The following is a 16204-nucleotide window of genomic DNA, read 5'->3' on the forward strand; positions in this document are numbered from 1 at the left end:
AGATTTGGAATACCTTAACAGACCTATCACTATTGAGGAAATTGAAATAATAATCAAAATTCTCCCCCCAAACCAAAACCCTGGCATAAATGGATTTATTAGTGAATTCTTCCAAACCTTTAAAGAGGACCTACTTCCAATCCTTTGAAAGCTTTTCCAGAAACTTGAAGAAACAGAAACAATTTCAGTTTTTATGAGGCAAATATCACCCTGATACCAAAAGCAGAGAGAGACACCACAAAAACAGAGAATTACAGACTGATATCCCTGATGAACACAGATGCAAAGATCCTCAACAAAATACTAGCATGTAGAATCCAGCAACTCATGAAATCCAACACCACCATGAAATAGGACTCATCCTGGATATGCAAGGATGGATTAACATTCACAAGTCAAAAAACATAATACACCATATTAATAAAAGAAAAGATAAAATGTATGTTAATATCAAATGTATAGAAAGCAACTGACAAGATCCAGCACCCATTTATGGTAATAAAAACTCGCAACAGAATGAGAGTTAAAGAAACGTTCCTCGCTATAGTCAAAACCATTTACCACAGCCAACAGTAAACATTACTCTCAATAGGAAAAAAATTTCTTTTCGGGAACAAGAAAAGGTTACCCACTCTTGCCATTTATTTTCAATATAGTACTAGAAGTACTTGACATAGCAATTAGGCAATAAAATTTTTCTAGGACATACACATAGGAAAGGAAGAAGTCAAGCTCTCACTATTTGCAGATGACATAATACTATACTTAGAAAATCCTTTGATAAAGGAGTAAGAAATGTGAAATGGAGCAAAGAAATCCTCTTCAACAAATGGTGCTAAAAAACTAAACTGCTACACGCTAAAAATGAACTCAGACCTCTAACAGGCACAAAAGTCAGGTCAAAAGGGATTAAAGATGTCAGTGTCGTACTGGAATTCAGAAGGTATATAGAGGAAAATGTAGGCAGAACCTTCCATGACAATGAAGCTGAAGGCATCTTTAAAAAGGAAACACCACTGGGGCTGAAGCAATAGCACAGCAGGTAGGGCGTTTGCCTTGCATGCATGCGGCTGACCCGGGTTCAAATTCCAGCATTTCATATAGTTCCCCAGGCACCACCAGAAGTAATTCCTGAGTGCATTAGCCAGGAGTAACCCCTGTGCATCACCGAATGTGACCCAAAAACCAAAAGAAAAAAAAAGGAAACACCACTGACCAAGCAAGTAGAAGCAAAGATAAACAAATGGGACTACATTAAGCTAAGAAGCTTCTGCACCTCAAAAGAAACAGTGAGCAAGAAAAAGAATGGGAAAATTCTTTTACCCAATATCCATCAGATAAGGAGTTTATATTCAAGATATGCAAGACACTGGTAGAGCATTATAAGATAAAACCTCTAACCCCAATCAAAAAATGGGAAGAAGAAATAAACAGAAACTTCTTCAAAAAAGAAATACAAATGGCCAAAAGGCACATGAAAAAATGCTCCGCATCTCTAATCATTAAGGAGATGTAAATCAAAACAACAATGAGATACCATCTCATACCACAGAGACCGGCACATATCGAAAAGAACAGTAACAACCAGTGGTGGCAAAGATGCAGGGGGAAATGGACTCATTAACTGTTAATGCGAATGCCAACTGATCCAGCCTTTTTGGAAAAGAACATGGGCATTCCTCAAAAAAATAGAAATTGAGCTTCCGTATGATCAAGAAATACCAATTCTGGGAGTATTCCCCCAGGTATGCAAATACACAAACACACACACAGAGCAGAAATGACAACTGCACTTGTATGTACATTGCAGCACTATTCACAATACCCAGAATTTGGAAATAACCCAAGTGCCTGAGAACAGTCGACTATTTAAAGAAACTATGATGCATCTACACAATGGAACATTATACAGCTGTTAAGGGAAAAAGGAAGTCATTAAATTTTCTTATAAACGAAGAGTATCATGCTGATCAAATGAATCAGAAAGAGCGGAACATACATAGAATGACTGCACTCATCTGTAGGATATAGAGAAACATAATATGAGACTAATACCCAAGGACACTAGAAACAAAGGCTAGGATGATTGATTCATGGTCGAAAGCCTGCCTCAAGCGCTGGAGGAGAGGGCAGTTGGGATAGGAAAGGGATCACTATGACAACGATGGTTGGAGGGATCACTCTGGATGGTAGATGTGTACTGAAAGTGAGTAAAGGACCAAAAATGATGACCTTTTAGTGCACACACTAGGGGAAAAGGCAGCTCAGATAGAGAAGGGAGCACAAAATAAAGGGTGTTGGGAGGATCCTCCCAGGATGGGAGATGCATGCTGAAAGTAGACTATAGACCAAACATGATTGCCACTCAATGCCTCTTTTGCAAACCAAAGCACCCAAAAGGAGAGAGAGAAGAAAAGGGAATGCCCTGCCACAGAGGCATGGTGGGATAAGGGGATGGGGGGATGGGAGGGATACTGGGATCAATGGTGGTGGAGAATGGGCACTGGTGGACGGATGGGTACTAGATCACTGTATAACTGAAACCCAAGCACAAAAATTTGTAAGTCTCCAACTGTACCTCATGGTGTTTCACTAATAAATTTTTTTAAAAAATGATGGCCTCTTAGTATCTGTATTGTAAACCATAAAACCCAAAAGTAGAGACAGAGAAAGAAAAGTGCCTGCCATCGAGGCACATTCACAATTATGAATCACAGTGATTCAATAAAGATTTTAAAAAAAGAAAGAGAAGGTTGTGGGGGTAAATTAGGAGGGAGAGAAACTGAGGGCAAAACTGGAGGGAAGTTGACACTGGTGATGTGATTGGTCTTGGAGCATTGTATGCCTGACACACAGTCATGAATAACTTTGTAAATCATGGTGCCAAAACAGAAACAAAAACACATAATTGTTTGGGGGAGTTTTTTTGTTTTGTTTTAACATCCAGCAATGCTCAGGAGTTACTCATGGGTTCGCACTCAGGAATTACTACTGGCGGTGCTAGGGGGACCATATGAGATGTCAGGGATCAAACCCAGCTTGTCTGCATGCAAGGCAAACATCCTATCCACTCTACTGTCTTTATTATACCTCCCCCAATAAAACGTGCATTGCAAAAAATAGAATAAAATATAACTCAATGAAAAAGTATAACTATAAAACTTGAAAGAACACCTACTATGATCAGATGAAGGAAACCTATTTAGCTTCACCAGTTATTTTTACAAACGGGGGACATATATTATTTTCTTGGACTATCCAGTTACTTGGCTTAAGTCAAAGATCAAGGGATGGAGAGTCATACTGGGTTTTCTAGTCTGCAATGGCAACCAGTGAATTTAATTCAACTACCCAAACACAAGCTTTGAGTTAAATAGCAACCAGCGGTAAGAAGCTTCAGGCTTCCAAATCTGAACAAACCGTGCTATTCTAAACATACATACTTAATAGAAAACAGTAAGAATTTTTCTTATACTCATATATTAGGCTGAAACATAGGTACTATGTCGACTCAGATCTTGCAGGATTCACCCCTGAATAACAGAATTAGAGAGAGAAGCCAATCTATAGATAGCCACATTGAGGTGTCATGGAACAGACAAACTGTTTAGTTGAGATTTTGGTTTTTGGGCCACACTAGGCGTTGCTCAGCGTTTACACCCAGCTCTGCAATCAAGAATTATTCCTGTACGGGCTCAGTGGACCATATGGGATGCTGGGGATTGAACCCAGGTCAGAACCTGCAAGGCAAGCACCCTAACCACTGTACTATCATTCCAGCCCCTAGTATCGATGTTGTCTCTTCCTTTAAAATCTATTAACTAAAGAGACTAAAGCAACATTTGAGTTAATATGAACAAAGGGAAGTGAAATATCCAGCCAGAAAACTAAATTAATAGCAGATGTGTCAAATCTTAAATCCTGGCTATATTTTATTTAGTTCTGTGGAGAGAGGTGGATGTACCACACCCAGCAGCGCTCAGAGTATTCCTGATTCTGTGCTCAGTGGTGACCCCTGGTGGTGTTCAGGGGGACCAGATGTGGTGCTAGGGATTAAACTACTGTAAGATGCACTGCCAGTCAGGTGCCTTGACCCCTGAACTTTCTCCTCAGATTTAGCTCTTGATTTTTTTTTCTGGCAGGTAAAGAACAGAGCCAAACATGGATGACAGTGCTCAGAGCCTATTACTGGTTCTGTGCTTAGGGGTCACTTCTGACACTCTAAGCAGTGCCAAAGATCAAACCAGGGCTGGCCGCTTGCAAGGCAACTACTTTAATCCCTGTACTATCTCTCCAGACCAAGCTCTTTTTAGTTTTTTCAAGAAACAGAACTTCTCAGGTTCCAGATAAAACCCATTCCCAGATTCTGTCCTTTTCACTTAAAGAGAATCCACAGCTTAAACTGAATTTATCATTGCCTGTGAGTTTCATGCTTCGACTTCACCTGCATGCGACCATGTTTGATATCCGGTATTGTTTTGGGGGATGTCATAATTTGTATGTAATTCTGATGAACATTGAAGATGTATTAAAATACCTAAAATTTGTGGAAACCCAAATAACCAACAGGCGTTCTTCTAGAATTATAGATTATTTTCTAATTTTCTTTCTCTATTCTACTCTTCCTTTATTTTCCTATTTTCTAAGAGCCATATTGCTCCTATTACCAAAAAAAACCCAATTTAACCTGACATTTTTTTAGAAAGAACAGCAATGTCCCTTTGAAAGTGTTCCCTTCACAGAGTGTAAACTTGCAATTATTCACTGTCATTGGGTTAGATTAATTAAGAGGCAGAATACAAACAGACTGCCATTATTTCCTACAAAGATTTGTAGTAAAGAAAAAAATCTATGGTGACAAATTAAACAAAGATAAAGGTTTAAGTTGATTTTTTGGGAGGGGGGTAATGAAAAGCAAGAATTAATTCTCCAAGAAAAAAAGGAAAGGAAGGAGAGATAGTATGGAGCTTTACTTGCATGCAGCCAAGCAGGGTTCAATCCCTTGCACTCCATAAGGTCCTTTGAGTTCCACCAAGAATGAACCCTGAGCACAGAGCCAGCAGTAAGCCCGAGCACTGCCAGGAGTGGCCCCCTTCTAAAATAAATCGGTAATAAATTAGAAAGTAAAAACAACCCTGCTTTATTTTTGTTTTGTTTTGGTTTGAGGCCACAATCAGCGATGCTGAGGATTTACTCTTAGCTCTGTCCTTAGGAATCACTCATGGCAGTGCTCAGGGCACCATATGGGATGCTGGGGATTGAACCCAGATGAGTCGCCTGCAAGGCAAGCGCCCTACCTGCTATAATAGCGCTCCAGATCAAAAAATAATCCTGATTTAAACAAACACATGGTTGGAGTTTGACCTGTGGGTTACTGTCACCTCTGAATTTTTGAAATTCCATTTTTAAAGTTATAACAAAAGCCAGAAACACATCCCTTAATAGTCGGAACCAGATCCATAGCTCAAAGGGGTAGAGCACATAACTTACATGCATAAGGCACCCAGTTTGATTCCTGGAACCAAATGCCCTGCCCCCAGCACCACTTCACACCTCCCAGCACCAAGTCATCACTCCTGCATCACTGAGTGAGCATCACAAAGGTGGACTTGTGACCTCCACGACCGCTCAGTAGGCCCTAGAGTATACAATTCTATATTATTCAATGATAATATACACTGTAGTCGCGTATACTATACAAAGTACACAATTCAGTGGTAGTCATGGTGGCATGCAATCACCACCACTACCTTCATAGTCACCAACCCCAAAGAAACTCTCCACTGATGAGCTGTCATGGCCCATCACCTGAGCCCCAGATTCCAGTCACTAGCAACCATGAATCTACATTCCATCCCACTGGATGTGTCTAGTCTGTACATGTCATGTGAATGATACCACAGACTCATCTGTGTTGGAGCATGGATCAGTAATATGTTCATTTTTATGATGTTTCTGTTGCTCATCACCTTTAACTAATCCACTCATCAGTTGATATTCTGTTTTCTTGGGGGATTCTAAACCTGTCACAAATATTTCTGTACAATGACCTCTAAATTTAAGTCCAAATATTTAAAATGTTTTGTAAATACATTAATATGCTTAAATATCACATACACTAACATGATTCACACACTATGTATTTTTTCCTACACCATTCTCTCCTAGAAACAGTAATGGCAGCTTCTGTAATTTCCCTCCAGCATAGCCAAGTATCTGAGACACTTTTATCTCAATGTGATTATACCGCTTCCAACCTACATGCATATTAAGAAAACTCTCTTTCCATCCTAGCTTGCTGAATTCCTTTGTTTTTAAGGTGCAATGGGGTTTTGAGGTCCGTGCAAGGCAAGTGGCTTAATGCCTGTATTATCTATCTGCCCCCCTATTCTGTTTATTTTATTGTGCCCGGGACTTTACAAACACTAAACATGTTGCTCTCCTGCTAACCACAGCCCTGGTTTCTCTGCTTTAAATGAAAAGGGAACGAAGTGCAAAAGACACAGCTTCATAGAACAACTTCCTGGTTTGCATGCAAGAAACCTGGGCTCCGATGGTTGGCACTACATGGTACTTCTACACCCCCACAACTGCTCGGTAGAACACCTATGCTGAGTGGGACACAGCCTCTGAGCACCACTGGGGGCTCAAAAAGGCAACTTTTTAAAAAAGGCAACTTTTTTAAAAAGGCAACATACTTAGGTGCCTTGCACAAAGCTTTTACCCATAACTAGGGTATGTTTTCATGGTTCTAGAGTGTCCTATTCTTTTTAAAAGCTACACCCCCTCCCTTTTATTGGAGGGGACATGTGACCTTACAGCAGTTTTTGGAGGGATACTCCTGGCTGTATTGGTGGTCACTCTCAGTGGTGCTTGAGGGATATTGTAGCTCTGGGGACCTAGTGGGAATCTACTAGGCCTTAGCCTTTCCTCCAGCCCTTAGCAATATTTTCTGCTCATTGTGGTTTTAGTGTTGAGATCATAACTGGCAGTTCCCAGGGCTTACTTCTGGAGGTCTACTTAATCTCTACAGTCCTACAAATTTCCTACTGTCTGTTCCAGTTTATTTAACTAGTCTTCCCCTGATGTGTGTTCAAGCTGTTTAGTAAATCTATATGAAACATAAAAAGCAACCAATAGGGTAAATGTCAGATTATGTAATGATTTAGTATGACTGCCTAATTTTATTACTAATCAGGAAAATGTAAAGACCAGAGATTCAAGTTAGTTTGGAAAAATAGAATGGGACTCAATTGATCCCAGGAACCACGTGATTCCGTGAGGACCACCAGGATGGATCCCTGAGCAGAATGAGGAGCAAGCCACAGTATCACTGGTATGCCCCAACCCTTGCCTCCCTGACAGTACGAATTTGTGAGATAAGCTGAAAATGGACCCACATTGGTTTCATTATGGAATTTGTCTTCAACCTCTTTGTTTTGCAGACTATCATACTCCTGGAATCTATGCATTTTTAGTATATCTGACAATCCTTGAGGTTTTTTATGGTCAAGGTAATCTAGCTCTCAAGTTTTATCACAGGGAAAGAAGAAAATTATGTATCTAAACGTATAAAGTAGTAATGAAAGTGATTTTAGTCAGTTTTCTGTCCTTAATGTAGATGTTATGAACATTTTTAGGTCGCAAGAACAAAGAAAACAGGAAACCTTATTGAAATACTATACCTTCAGAGGCCTGACATTGTGTGTAGTCACCTCAGGATTAATGGTCCCATGACCACTGGAGGATGTGGCCGGGGGTGCACTAAAAAACCCCAGGAAGGCCCAAGATATCCACAGCACCTGGGGGCCATCACATTGAATACTTAGGTTTCCTGAGTACTTCTTGGGAAACTCATTTCTCGAAACTACAATGGGTATCCTGTACACTATTGCTGGTATATAAAAAGGTAAAATCATGATGAAAGTTTTCAAGATAGAATGATCATAAGGTCAATTAAGCCCACTGCTGCATGTAGATGGCAAACAAATGAAATAAAAACCTAGAAAAGATTCTCTAGTTTCAATTCACTACATGGTTTACAACAGCAGACATGGAAAACTGCCTATCATGTTTCTTAAGGATGTAAGGATAAAGAAAATGTATTATGCAGACAATAGAGCATCTCACCCTTTATTAATTACTATTATTGTGAAGACCACACATTTGTCGGGGTAAAGTAGCTATTCCTGGCTTTTTACTCAGGTACGATCTTTGGCAGTGCTAGCGGATTATCTGTGGTACGAAGATAGAGCTGGAGTTGGCTCATGCAAGTGCCTTAACCGTGTATTATCTATCCTGCAATGTACCCAGCCATTAAAAGAGAATCAGTAACAATAATTCCATAAGGGGGGGGGGGGGAGAACAGGCACTTCATACAGATGGCCAGTAGACATTGAAAAAGTCTTCACCATTGCTATCAGGTAACTGCTAATCAAAACAATTGAGATATCCACACCAGTGAGAAAGGCATCTATCAATCAAAGACTGGAAAGAAATCAGTGCTGGCTGAGATATTGTGAAGACAGAGTCATAATTGCCCGTTAGTGGGCCTGTGACATAGTTTAGCCTCTAAGGGAAACATTATGGAATTTCATTTCCTAATACAAGTCTAATAAGTTTTTTTTTTGGCATCAAACACAAAACAGAAAGCCACTAATTTAAAAAGATCAACTCAAAACTAAATTCATTGAAGCCATTAGTATAATACTAAGGATATGGTAACACCACAAATGCTCAATGAGAAATGAATAGATCAAGATGTGGCATACAAAGTGGGGTGAGTGCAGTTAGGACCGAGAAGGGATAACTGACAATGATGGTTGGAAATAATCACTCTAGACAAGAACTGGGGGCTGAAAGGAGATAAACTAATACTCATGATAGCTTCCTTTCAGTAAAACTATTGCAAACCACACCTAAAAGGGAAAAAGTGGGGTGGAATAGAAAAAGAAAACTGTCTGCCATAGAGGGGAAACTGGGGGATATTGGTGGCAGGAAATGTGCACTGGTGAAGCAACTGATGTTGAGACATTGTAAGGGTGAAACTTAATCAAGAACAACTTTTATTTAAAAAATTTTTATTGAATCACCATGATCTAGTTACAAAAGTTTCATATTTGAGTTTCAGTCATACAATGGTTGATCGCCCACCCCTCCAACATTTTCCACCACCGATATCCCAAGCATCCCTCCCACCCCGTCCCACTCCTCCCCCTGCCTCTATGGCAGACAATTTCCTTCTTATTCTTATACTGTATCTCAGTGATTAAAAAAATTTAATAATATTTAAGTTGTGGAATATGTGCACAATGGAATACTAAGCAGCAAGAAAAGATGAAATCTTGCAGTTTTTTACAATTTAAATGGAAATAGAGGACATCTTGTTAAGCAAAATAAGTCAAAAGGCGAAAAACTAACCCTGGATGATCTCACACATCTGTGGACAACAGAGAAACAAAACAAGGGAACAGACAGTATCAAATATGACAGATCATTGGCATTGGACTATAAAAGCGATTCAAAACCAGTGGGAGAATGAAGATCAGACAAGAGGCTATAGAAGGGTGAAGAGTCCTGGGCACTTTGGTGATGAGGTACAGTAACTTCGTACTTTAACAGTACTGTAGCCATATTGCCTAAACTACAATAAGAAAGGGGTGAATCCTACCATTTTTGACAATGGAAACAGACCTGAATGATGTGAATTAAAATAGCCTAGATACAAGAAGAAAATTACTGCATGAACTCACTCATATTTGGAATCTACAAAAGTCACTCGTAGAACAGTTAGCCAACAGGGATTTGGGAGAGAAAAATTTTTTTCAACAGAAAAAAAATCCTGTCATACATAATGAATAATTTAACCATCTTCAAAACAGCGCCTATAGCTAACAATATGATATTCTGCACTTAAACATCTTGTTGTTCTTGGGCCACATCCGGTAGTCTTCAGGTATTTTCTCCAGGATCTGTGCTCAAGGACCATTCCTGATGGGCTCGGTGGAACCTATGGGGTGCTGGGGCAGTGCTCAGGGAATCATATGGTGCAAGGGAATCCCACTTGAGCCTCTTGCATGCAAAGCAGGAGGTGCAGTCGATTGAGTTGTTTCTCCAGTCCCGCTAGGAGCATTGGGAGGTTATGGATAAGTCCATTATCTTTACTCCCTGATTGTATCGTGGTGAATGTGTATGTTCGTGCTCATCATGTATATTAATTAGATGCAGTTTCTTTTCAATTGACGATGGTTCCGGCTATCAACTTAGGAGAACAATGATGTTGTTGACCCCGACAATTAAAACAGAGAGAAACTGAGTGAATAGAACAAAATAGTGAGCTATGAAGGACCCCAGTGAAAAATGGCTGTTAATTTTGCCAATATGATTTTCTAGCTGCTGAGATAGGAAACTGAAGTCTGTTTTTAATAAAATGATTCAGGTGCTCAACATTTCATAAATGATGATTATGGCAGTGATTAACTCTTTAGAGTACACCTAATAAAATGAGTTTCTGTTTCCTGTACCATTTTCCTTATTTAATTTTCCTCTAATTTCTACCCTAAAAATGAGAATCCAAGAAAGAATAAGGGGTCAATTTATTTTAAGTAAATTTATCATTAAATAGCAACAAGTAACAATTTCAAATATTTATAAATATTGTGATTTATAGAAAATTAGTATAATCTAAAAGTTATTTGAACAGTGAGATTCACAATTATTTACAATTCACCCAATCATCACAGAAATAATATTTCTAGAAATAATCTCCCCTTCCCAAAAAGTAGTAATTCCACAGAACCATTCTATACTGTCATTAAAGTAGCAGCTGCATCAATAAAACCCAGCAAATTCAATTTAGAGGTGACCACTAATTTCAAACAAAATTAATCTCCTTATACTATTTATACATGTTCCCATTTTCAGCATGGAAGAAAATAGTTAGGAAGCAACAAATCCTTATGCATAAGAAACAGGAAGTTTTAAATATTTAAAATGACATCAAGAAGATATACTAGGTTATCTTTAGAGTGTGCCATACTAAATCTCAAAAATAAGTGGAATCATTAAAAGACATTCTAATGGAAAAATGATTTTTAGTTCTGATTCTGTATCATTAACCATAGATAATTTCCTGTCTTCTCAAACAGATTTTATAATTGCATATCAGCAATAGCCATATTTGAAAAGAGCACTCGAAGTTTTTCTCAATTTAGGATTTTAACTCTTTTGATATACCCTAACAAGGATCACACAGATATGCAACAGTATGAACACAGGATAGTGATTGAGTTTCAAATCAACATATACTGTAGTATTCCTTCCATATTTTTAGGGTGTCTATTAAGCTAAAACAAAAGAAAAGCTAAGGTATAACAAATATAGTTGAAGACAAAGTACATTTTTCTCTTATTGACATAGAACATTTAGCTAAAATTTAAATATTGGCTCGTTAAAGTTGTTCATGGTAAATAATCTGGATAACCATTACAAAAAAAAATGTACAGTGGTTCCCCCCCAAATTAATGTATGCACAAAGTGGTGTATTTAAGACCAGCCTCAATATAACCAGCTGAAAACAGTATATTCTTAATTTATAAATGGGATACTCCAGTACAAAATATGTGCATGTTATACAAAGTAAGGAATATTAAAAGGTTAAATGAAAAGAAAAAAAATGTTGTCACTGTGAGACCCAAACAATTGAATGTAATTAGTGAGCCTTGTAAATTGTACTCAATTTATAAACGGCTACCATTGTATATAAATTGTATAGACACATATGAAAACAGATAAAGTAAAAAATACAAAAAGATGGAAATAAAAGGAAAAGTATGTTTCACATAAGATACAGACAGCAATTCAGTATAATTAGCAAGATTGTACAGTAAAATGCCTCAATAATTTCAGTTTTGGCAAAGAATTTTCAAAAAATTATATACTTTGTGTGGGTTCTAAATTTTCACTTAAAAATTTAGTGCATATACTGTGTTATATCTAATAAGCTGAAAAGAGAGCTTTCAGGGTCTCTTAAAAAAGAAACAAAAGTGGCTTTTAACTATGTGTAGTGTGGAGAACCAAATCCTGACCCTTCTGTGATTAACAGACAAAATATTGATGGGACAGGATACAAATTCTTCCTTAGAGAAAATGGGACCAAAATTATGAGGAGGGGTCACCCTCAAAATGGCTGGTCCAATCTTGGCTTAATGTTAAAAAACACACCAAATGTTGTTGTATTATTCGTTCTCCTGCATTTTATTTCAAGCCACAAGTCTCTTTGGAAGATAGATCATGCAGCACGTGGCTTAAAAATAAAATCAGAGTCTATGTATAGTGTTCTCACATACAGAAATAGAATTGCTGAATTCTCCCATTACATAAAAAGCTCCAATCTTTGTTATCGATGAACTGGTACTATTTACCGGGTACCTGAAAAGGGAGGACAAAAATCATATACATCAATACAGTGTGCAATTGAGGAGTACAAGCAATGAAGACCTATTCTCTTAATGAAACCAAAGTTCCCTTTGATTTCAAAATATTGTTTTACAGTAAAATTTTAATATAGTGAATATTATATTTACCAAGGCAAACAATTCTCACTATTCTGAAATCTCAGCATGTTACCAAGATAAAAAATAAAGATGTAAACCATATTAATTAATGATGTCTATAAATTTGTATACTTAATGTAGCCTCTGTGTTAGAGAAATGCTACATGCCATACTACCACATCTTTCCACTGTTATTTAACAAGGGAAAACACAGGAAAAATAAAATTGGATCATTTCATACCCCATGAAATTTTCTTTCATTGTCCAGACCATAATTATGCAACAACAAAAGACTGGGGATAATGAAAAAAATTATTATTTCCTAAAATGGATTTAAAACTTAAATTTTAAACTTAAATCACAGTGTCATTCTGACATTCCCAAGAAGCCAAAATAAAAGACTTCTGCTGATTTATGCAAACAGAAGTGCTTTTCTAATGTATAAAGCACGAAGATCAATATAAAGTATAATTATTATGGACGCGTTTATGGAAACAAGACATGTTTGTCATAAATATGAAGGATATAGAACACAGAAAAGAGGTATGGCCAGGATATAGCTCAACCGTCTTAGAGTATTTTTTTTTGATGCCCTGAGCCTAGGCTCAATTCCTAGCACCACATGGTTCCCGAGCAACACTATATGAGTAACCCCAAGCCAGTAAACCACTGAGCACTGCTGGGAATGGTGCAAAAGACAGGAAAATTAAAAGGTGATCAATTCTTAAATTCTTCTGCAAGTAACCTAAATTCTATCATTACTGAGATATAATTCAATGTTATTTTGATACAAATAATTTCCATTCTCTTATCTATATATATCAGTAAATGGACAAAGTCAAGCTCAATACAGACTGGTCAGATATTTACAAAGTTGTTGCCACATATCACAAACTTTAAATTGTACATTTTAATTCCAGAATACGATTTATAATTCGGGAAGAGTGGAACTTTCTGCCTAATTATGAAGATGTATTTTTGTATTTTCTTGGTAACATGTGGAATAAGAAGTTGTTTGCACATTTGTTATTAATTTGATGAAAATTATCTATATTTAAAAATATTTAATAAAATGTTTTCAAAATATGGCCAAAAGTTTTCAAAATTTTACCATATTTAAATTAACACAATTTAACAATATGTCCCCAAACATGCTAAACAACTTTACGTTTACAAGAATACTCAGTTGAATTCAAAGTATATTGACTCAGCTGAAGTTAATATTGACTCAGTTGAAGTCAATAACTCAGTTTCATATTCACATCCAATTTAAATAATCATTTAAAGAAAACTCAGCACACAGAATGTATTCTTTATGTTAAACAAATGTGACTATACATCTCTGGTAGTTATGTGCTTTATAGGAACTTTGCTAAGATGTTCTGGCAAAAACTTACCAGAATTGAAATATTTATATAGAATTACTTAGCAAACTTTCATAAATACGGAAAACACAATGCATGAATTTCAAAGTCAACTGAAAGCATGTCAAAAATGCCACTTTCATCCATCACTCTGAAAGTCATTTCCATTCAAATGTTAGCATTAGCACGTTTGACTTTTCTGCCTCTTGACAGGCCAGCAAATGTAGCCCAGCAAGAAATTGTCATCGACTGAAAATAAAAAGTGGTTAAGCAGAGCAACAGTGCTTAACTCGGCTTGCTTCCAAACATTGTCGAACTAATTAGACTTTTCATTGATTTTCATGTGCTTAAACATAGGCAGAACAAAATAAAACACTGTAAACTATCTGCTGCTGAGTTATACACAAACACATTATAGCTAACTAATACAATTGTCTAATTTAAAGAGTAACTGACCTGAGATGTACCTTGCTCCGATTAACATTATCATGCTACTCACTATAAAAAAGCCCAGGGGCAGACTACAGAAGATACTAGGGTCACCTGTAGCAATCCAAGCAGAAGGGAATTCCAGTCAAGCAAACCAAAAGAGAGACACAGAATTATAATATTTGTGTTAAGAATCACATGATAGCAAAACAAAATAAGTTACAAAAGTATATTCACAAAAGCTGGCAAAGAGTTATTATTCAAATCAATAAAATAATCAATATTGAAGACTTACAGCAGTTAAACAATACAGCTAGCAGGCCACAAATGAAGAGCATAATACACAGGTCAACATAAGCCTTCGGTTGGCAAGAGAAAGCTTATGGAGAACTTTTTGGGAGGCTGTTGCTTTTAGCTCTCTGAATGTTGCCTCAAAGACATTAAATCCACTCTCCAGTGTTTAACTTAGAGACTTTCTGGCTATGCTAAGCATCATTTCAGCGCACGGAATATGAAGCTTAACCCTATTTTTTCCTAAAATATTGGTTGTTTCCTCTTATTGTTTGGGGGCCACACCTGGCAGTGCCTAGGGTTGGAACTGGGTAAGTCGCTTGCAAGGCATGTGCCTCAATCCCTCTGCTCTTTCTGACACTTTTTCTTTTTTTAAAATTGAAACATGGATAACAAAATGGACCTGATACTCTCACTCAAAAATTTTTAACCACCTAAGTTGGAGATGTTGGGGAAGTACCCCAGCGGAACAACCTGTTTCTCTATTGTGAGATGGCCTGGGTTTCATTCCCAACACTGTAAATAAGCCATATTAACAAATTTCTGAGAATATGGTTGTCTAGGTATTTTCTAACCTGAATTCTCTGGAGATTCTCTCTGATACGTAAAAGTCCAATATAGGCTTTTCTTGAATGATAGCATTATGTATGCAAAATACTCGAATATTTTTAAAAGCACATTTAAAATATGTACTAGATTATGAAAATGCCACCATTAGATGAAAGGATTTCTGTAAAAAACAGTTAAGAATTTATGACAATATAGTTGGCAATAAAATAAATGGATGATAGTCATTTCTTTGGCCATTTTAGAGGATTTTACCCTTTCACAACGTAGTTCTCTTACAAAGATTTTCATTAAAGCACTGTAGCACTGTCCTCGCATTATTAAAGAGGGATAGAAATTATTTGTCTCATTTTACTAGTGTTGGCAATTTTTCAAAAGAAACAAAGTTACTACATTCAAAGAAATGATAATTAAACTTAATTTTGGAAAAGGAAACATTTGCCACATCTTTAGCACCGACAAACATAATGACCTGTACATACTAATTATCACTTTTCTATGACACTACAGTGAGTTGTAATTTAAGATAATTCTGAGGTTTACCTTTATTCACACTTCTCAATTTAGGTGCCATACCCTGATAATGAAAAAAATTTGCCTATTTTGGGATATGGTAACACATACATATAATATGTATATAAATAATAATAATTAATAGCTGTTTAATTCATTTTAAACCAATGTGACATATCTCCAAAATGTAATCTGGGGAAGATTTTTGATTACAATAAATGAGAAATCATTATGCATGATGGATTTTTCTCCAAAATAGGCTAGAGATAGAGTACATGGGATAAAGTGCTTGTCATGCACTGTGAGCAACCCCAGGTCAATCTCTGGTACCATAAATGATCCTCTGAGCACAGAGCCAGGAGTTAAGACTTTAGCATGAGATGTAACACAAACAAAAAAAAATTGCAGCTTATATTGCTAAAAGGAATACAACTAGCATTTTAGTAAATGGATATTGTTACTGTATTATAAGCTTAGAAACTACAG

The 16204-nt window shown here is 36.9% G+C and overlaps 1 protein-coding gene across 3 annotated transcripts in view; it reads right to left on the reverse strand.

Annotated features, from left to right (window-relative positions):
• Window positions 1–9272: 9272 nt before the first annotated feature.
• The window catches only part of GK (glycerol kinase), an 83846-nt gene continuing 76914 nt past the window's right edge, over window positions 9273–16204 (reverse strand). For all 3 annotated transcript variants that reach the window (XM_056131242.1, XM_056131240.1, XM_056131239.1), the window contains 2 exons: window positions 14375–14461; window positions 9273–12429 (listed from right to left, as the gene is read on the reverse strand). In XM_056131242.1, coding sequence (XP_055987217.1) covers window positions 12419–12429; window positions 14375–14461 — 98 coding nt within the window. In that variant the 3' untranslated portion in view covers window positions 9273–12418. The remainder of the gene's footprint in view (window positions 12430–14374; window positions 14462–16204) is intronic.

Source organism: Sorex fumeus, unplaced genomic scaffold, assembly GCF_029834395.1.
Source record: "Sorex fumeus unplaced genomic scaffold, SorFum_2.1 ptg000086l, whole genome shotgun sequence".
Classification (NCBI taxonomy): Eukaryota; Metazoa; Chordata; class Mammalia; order Eulipotyphla; family Soricidae; genus Sorex; species Sorex fumeus.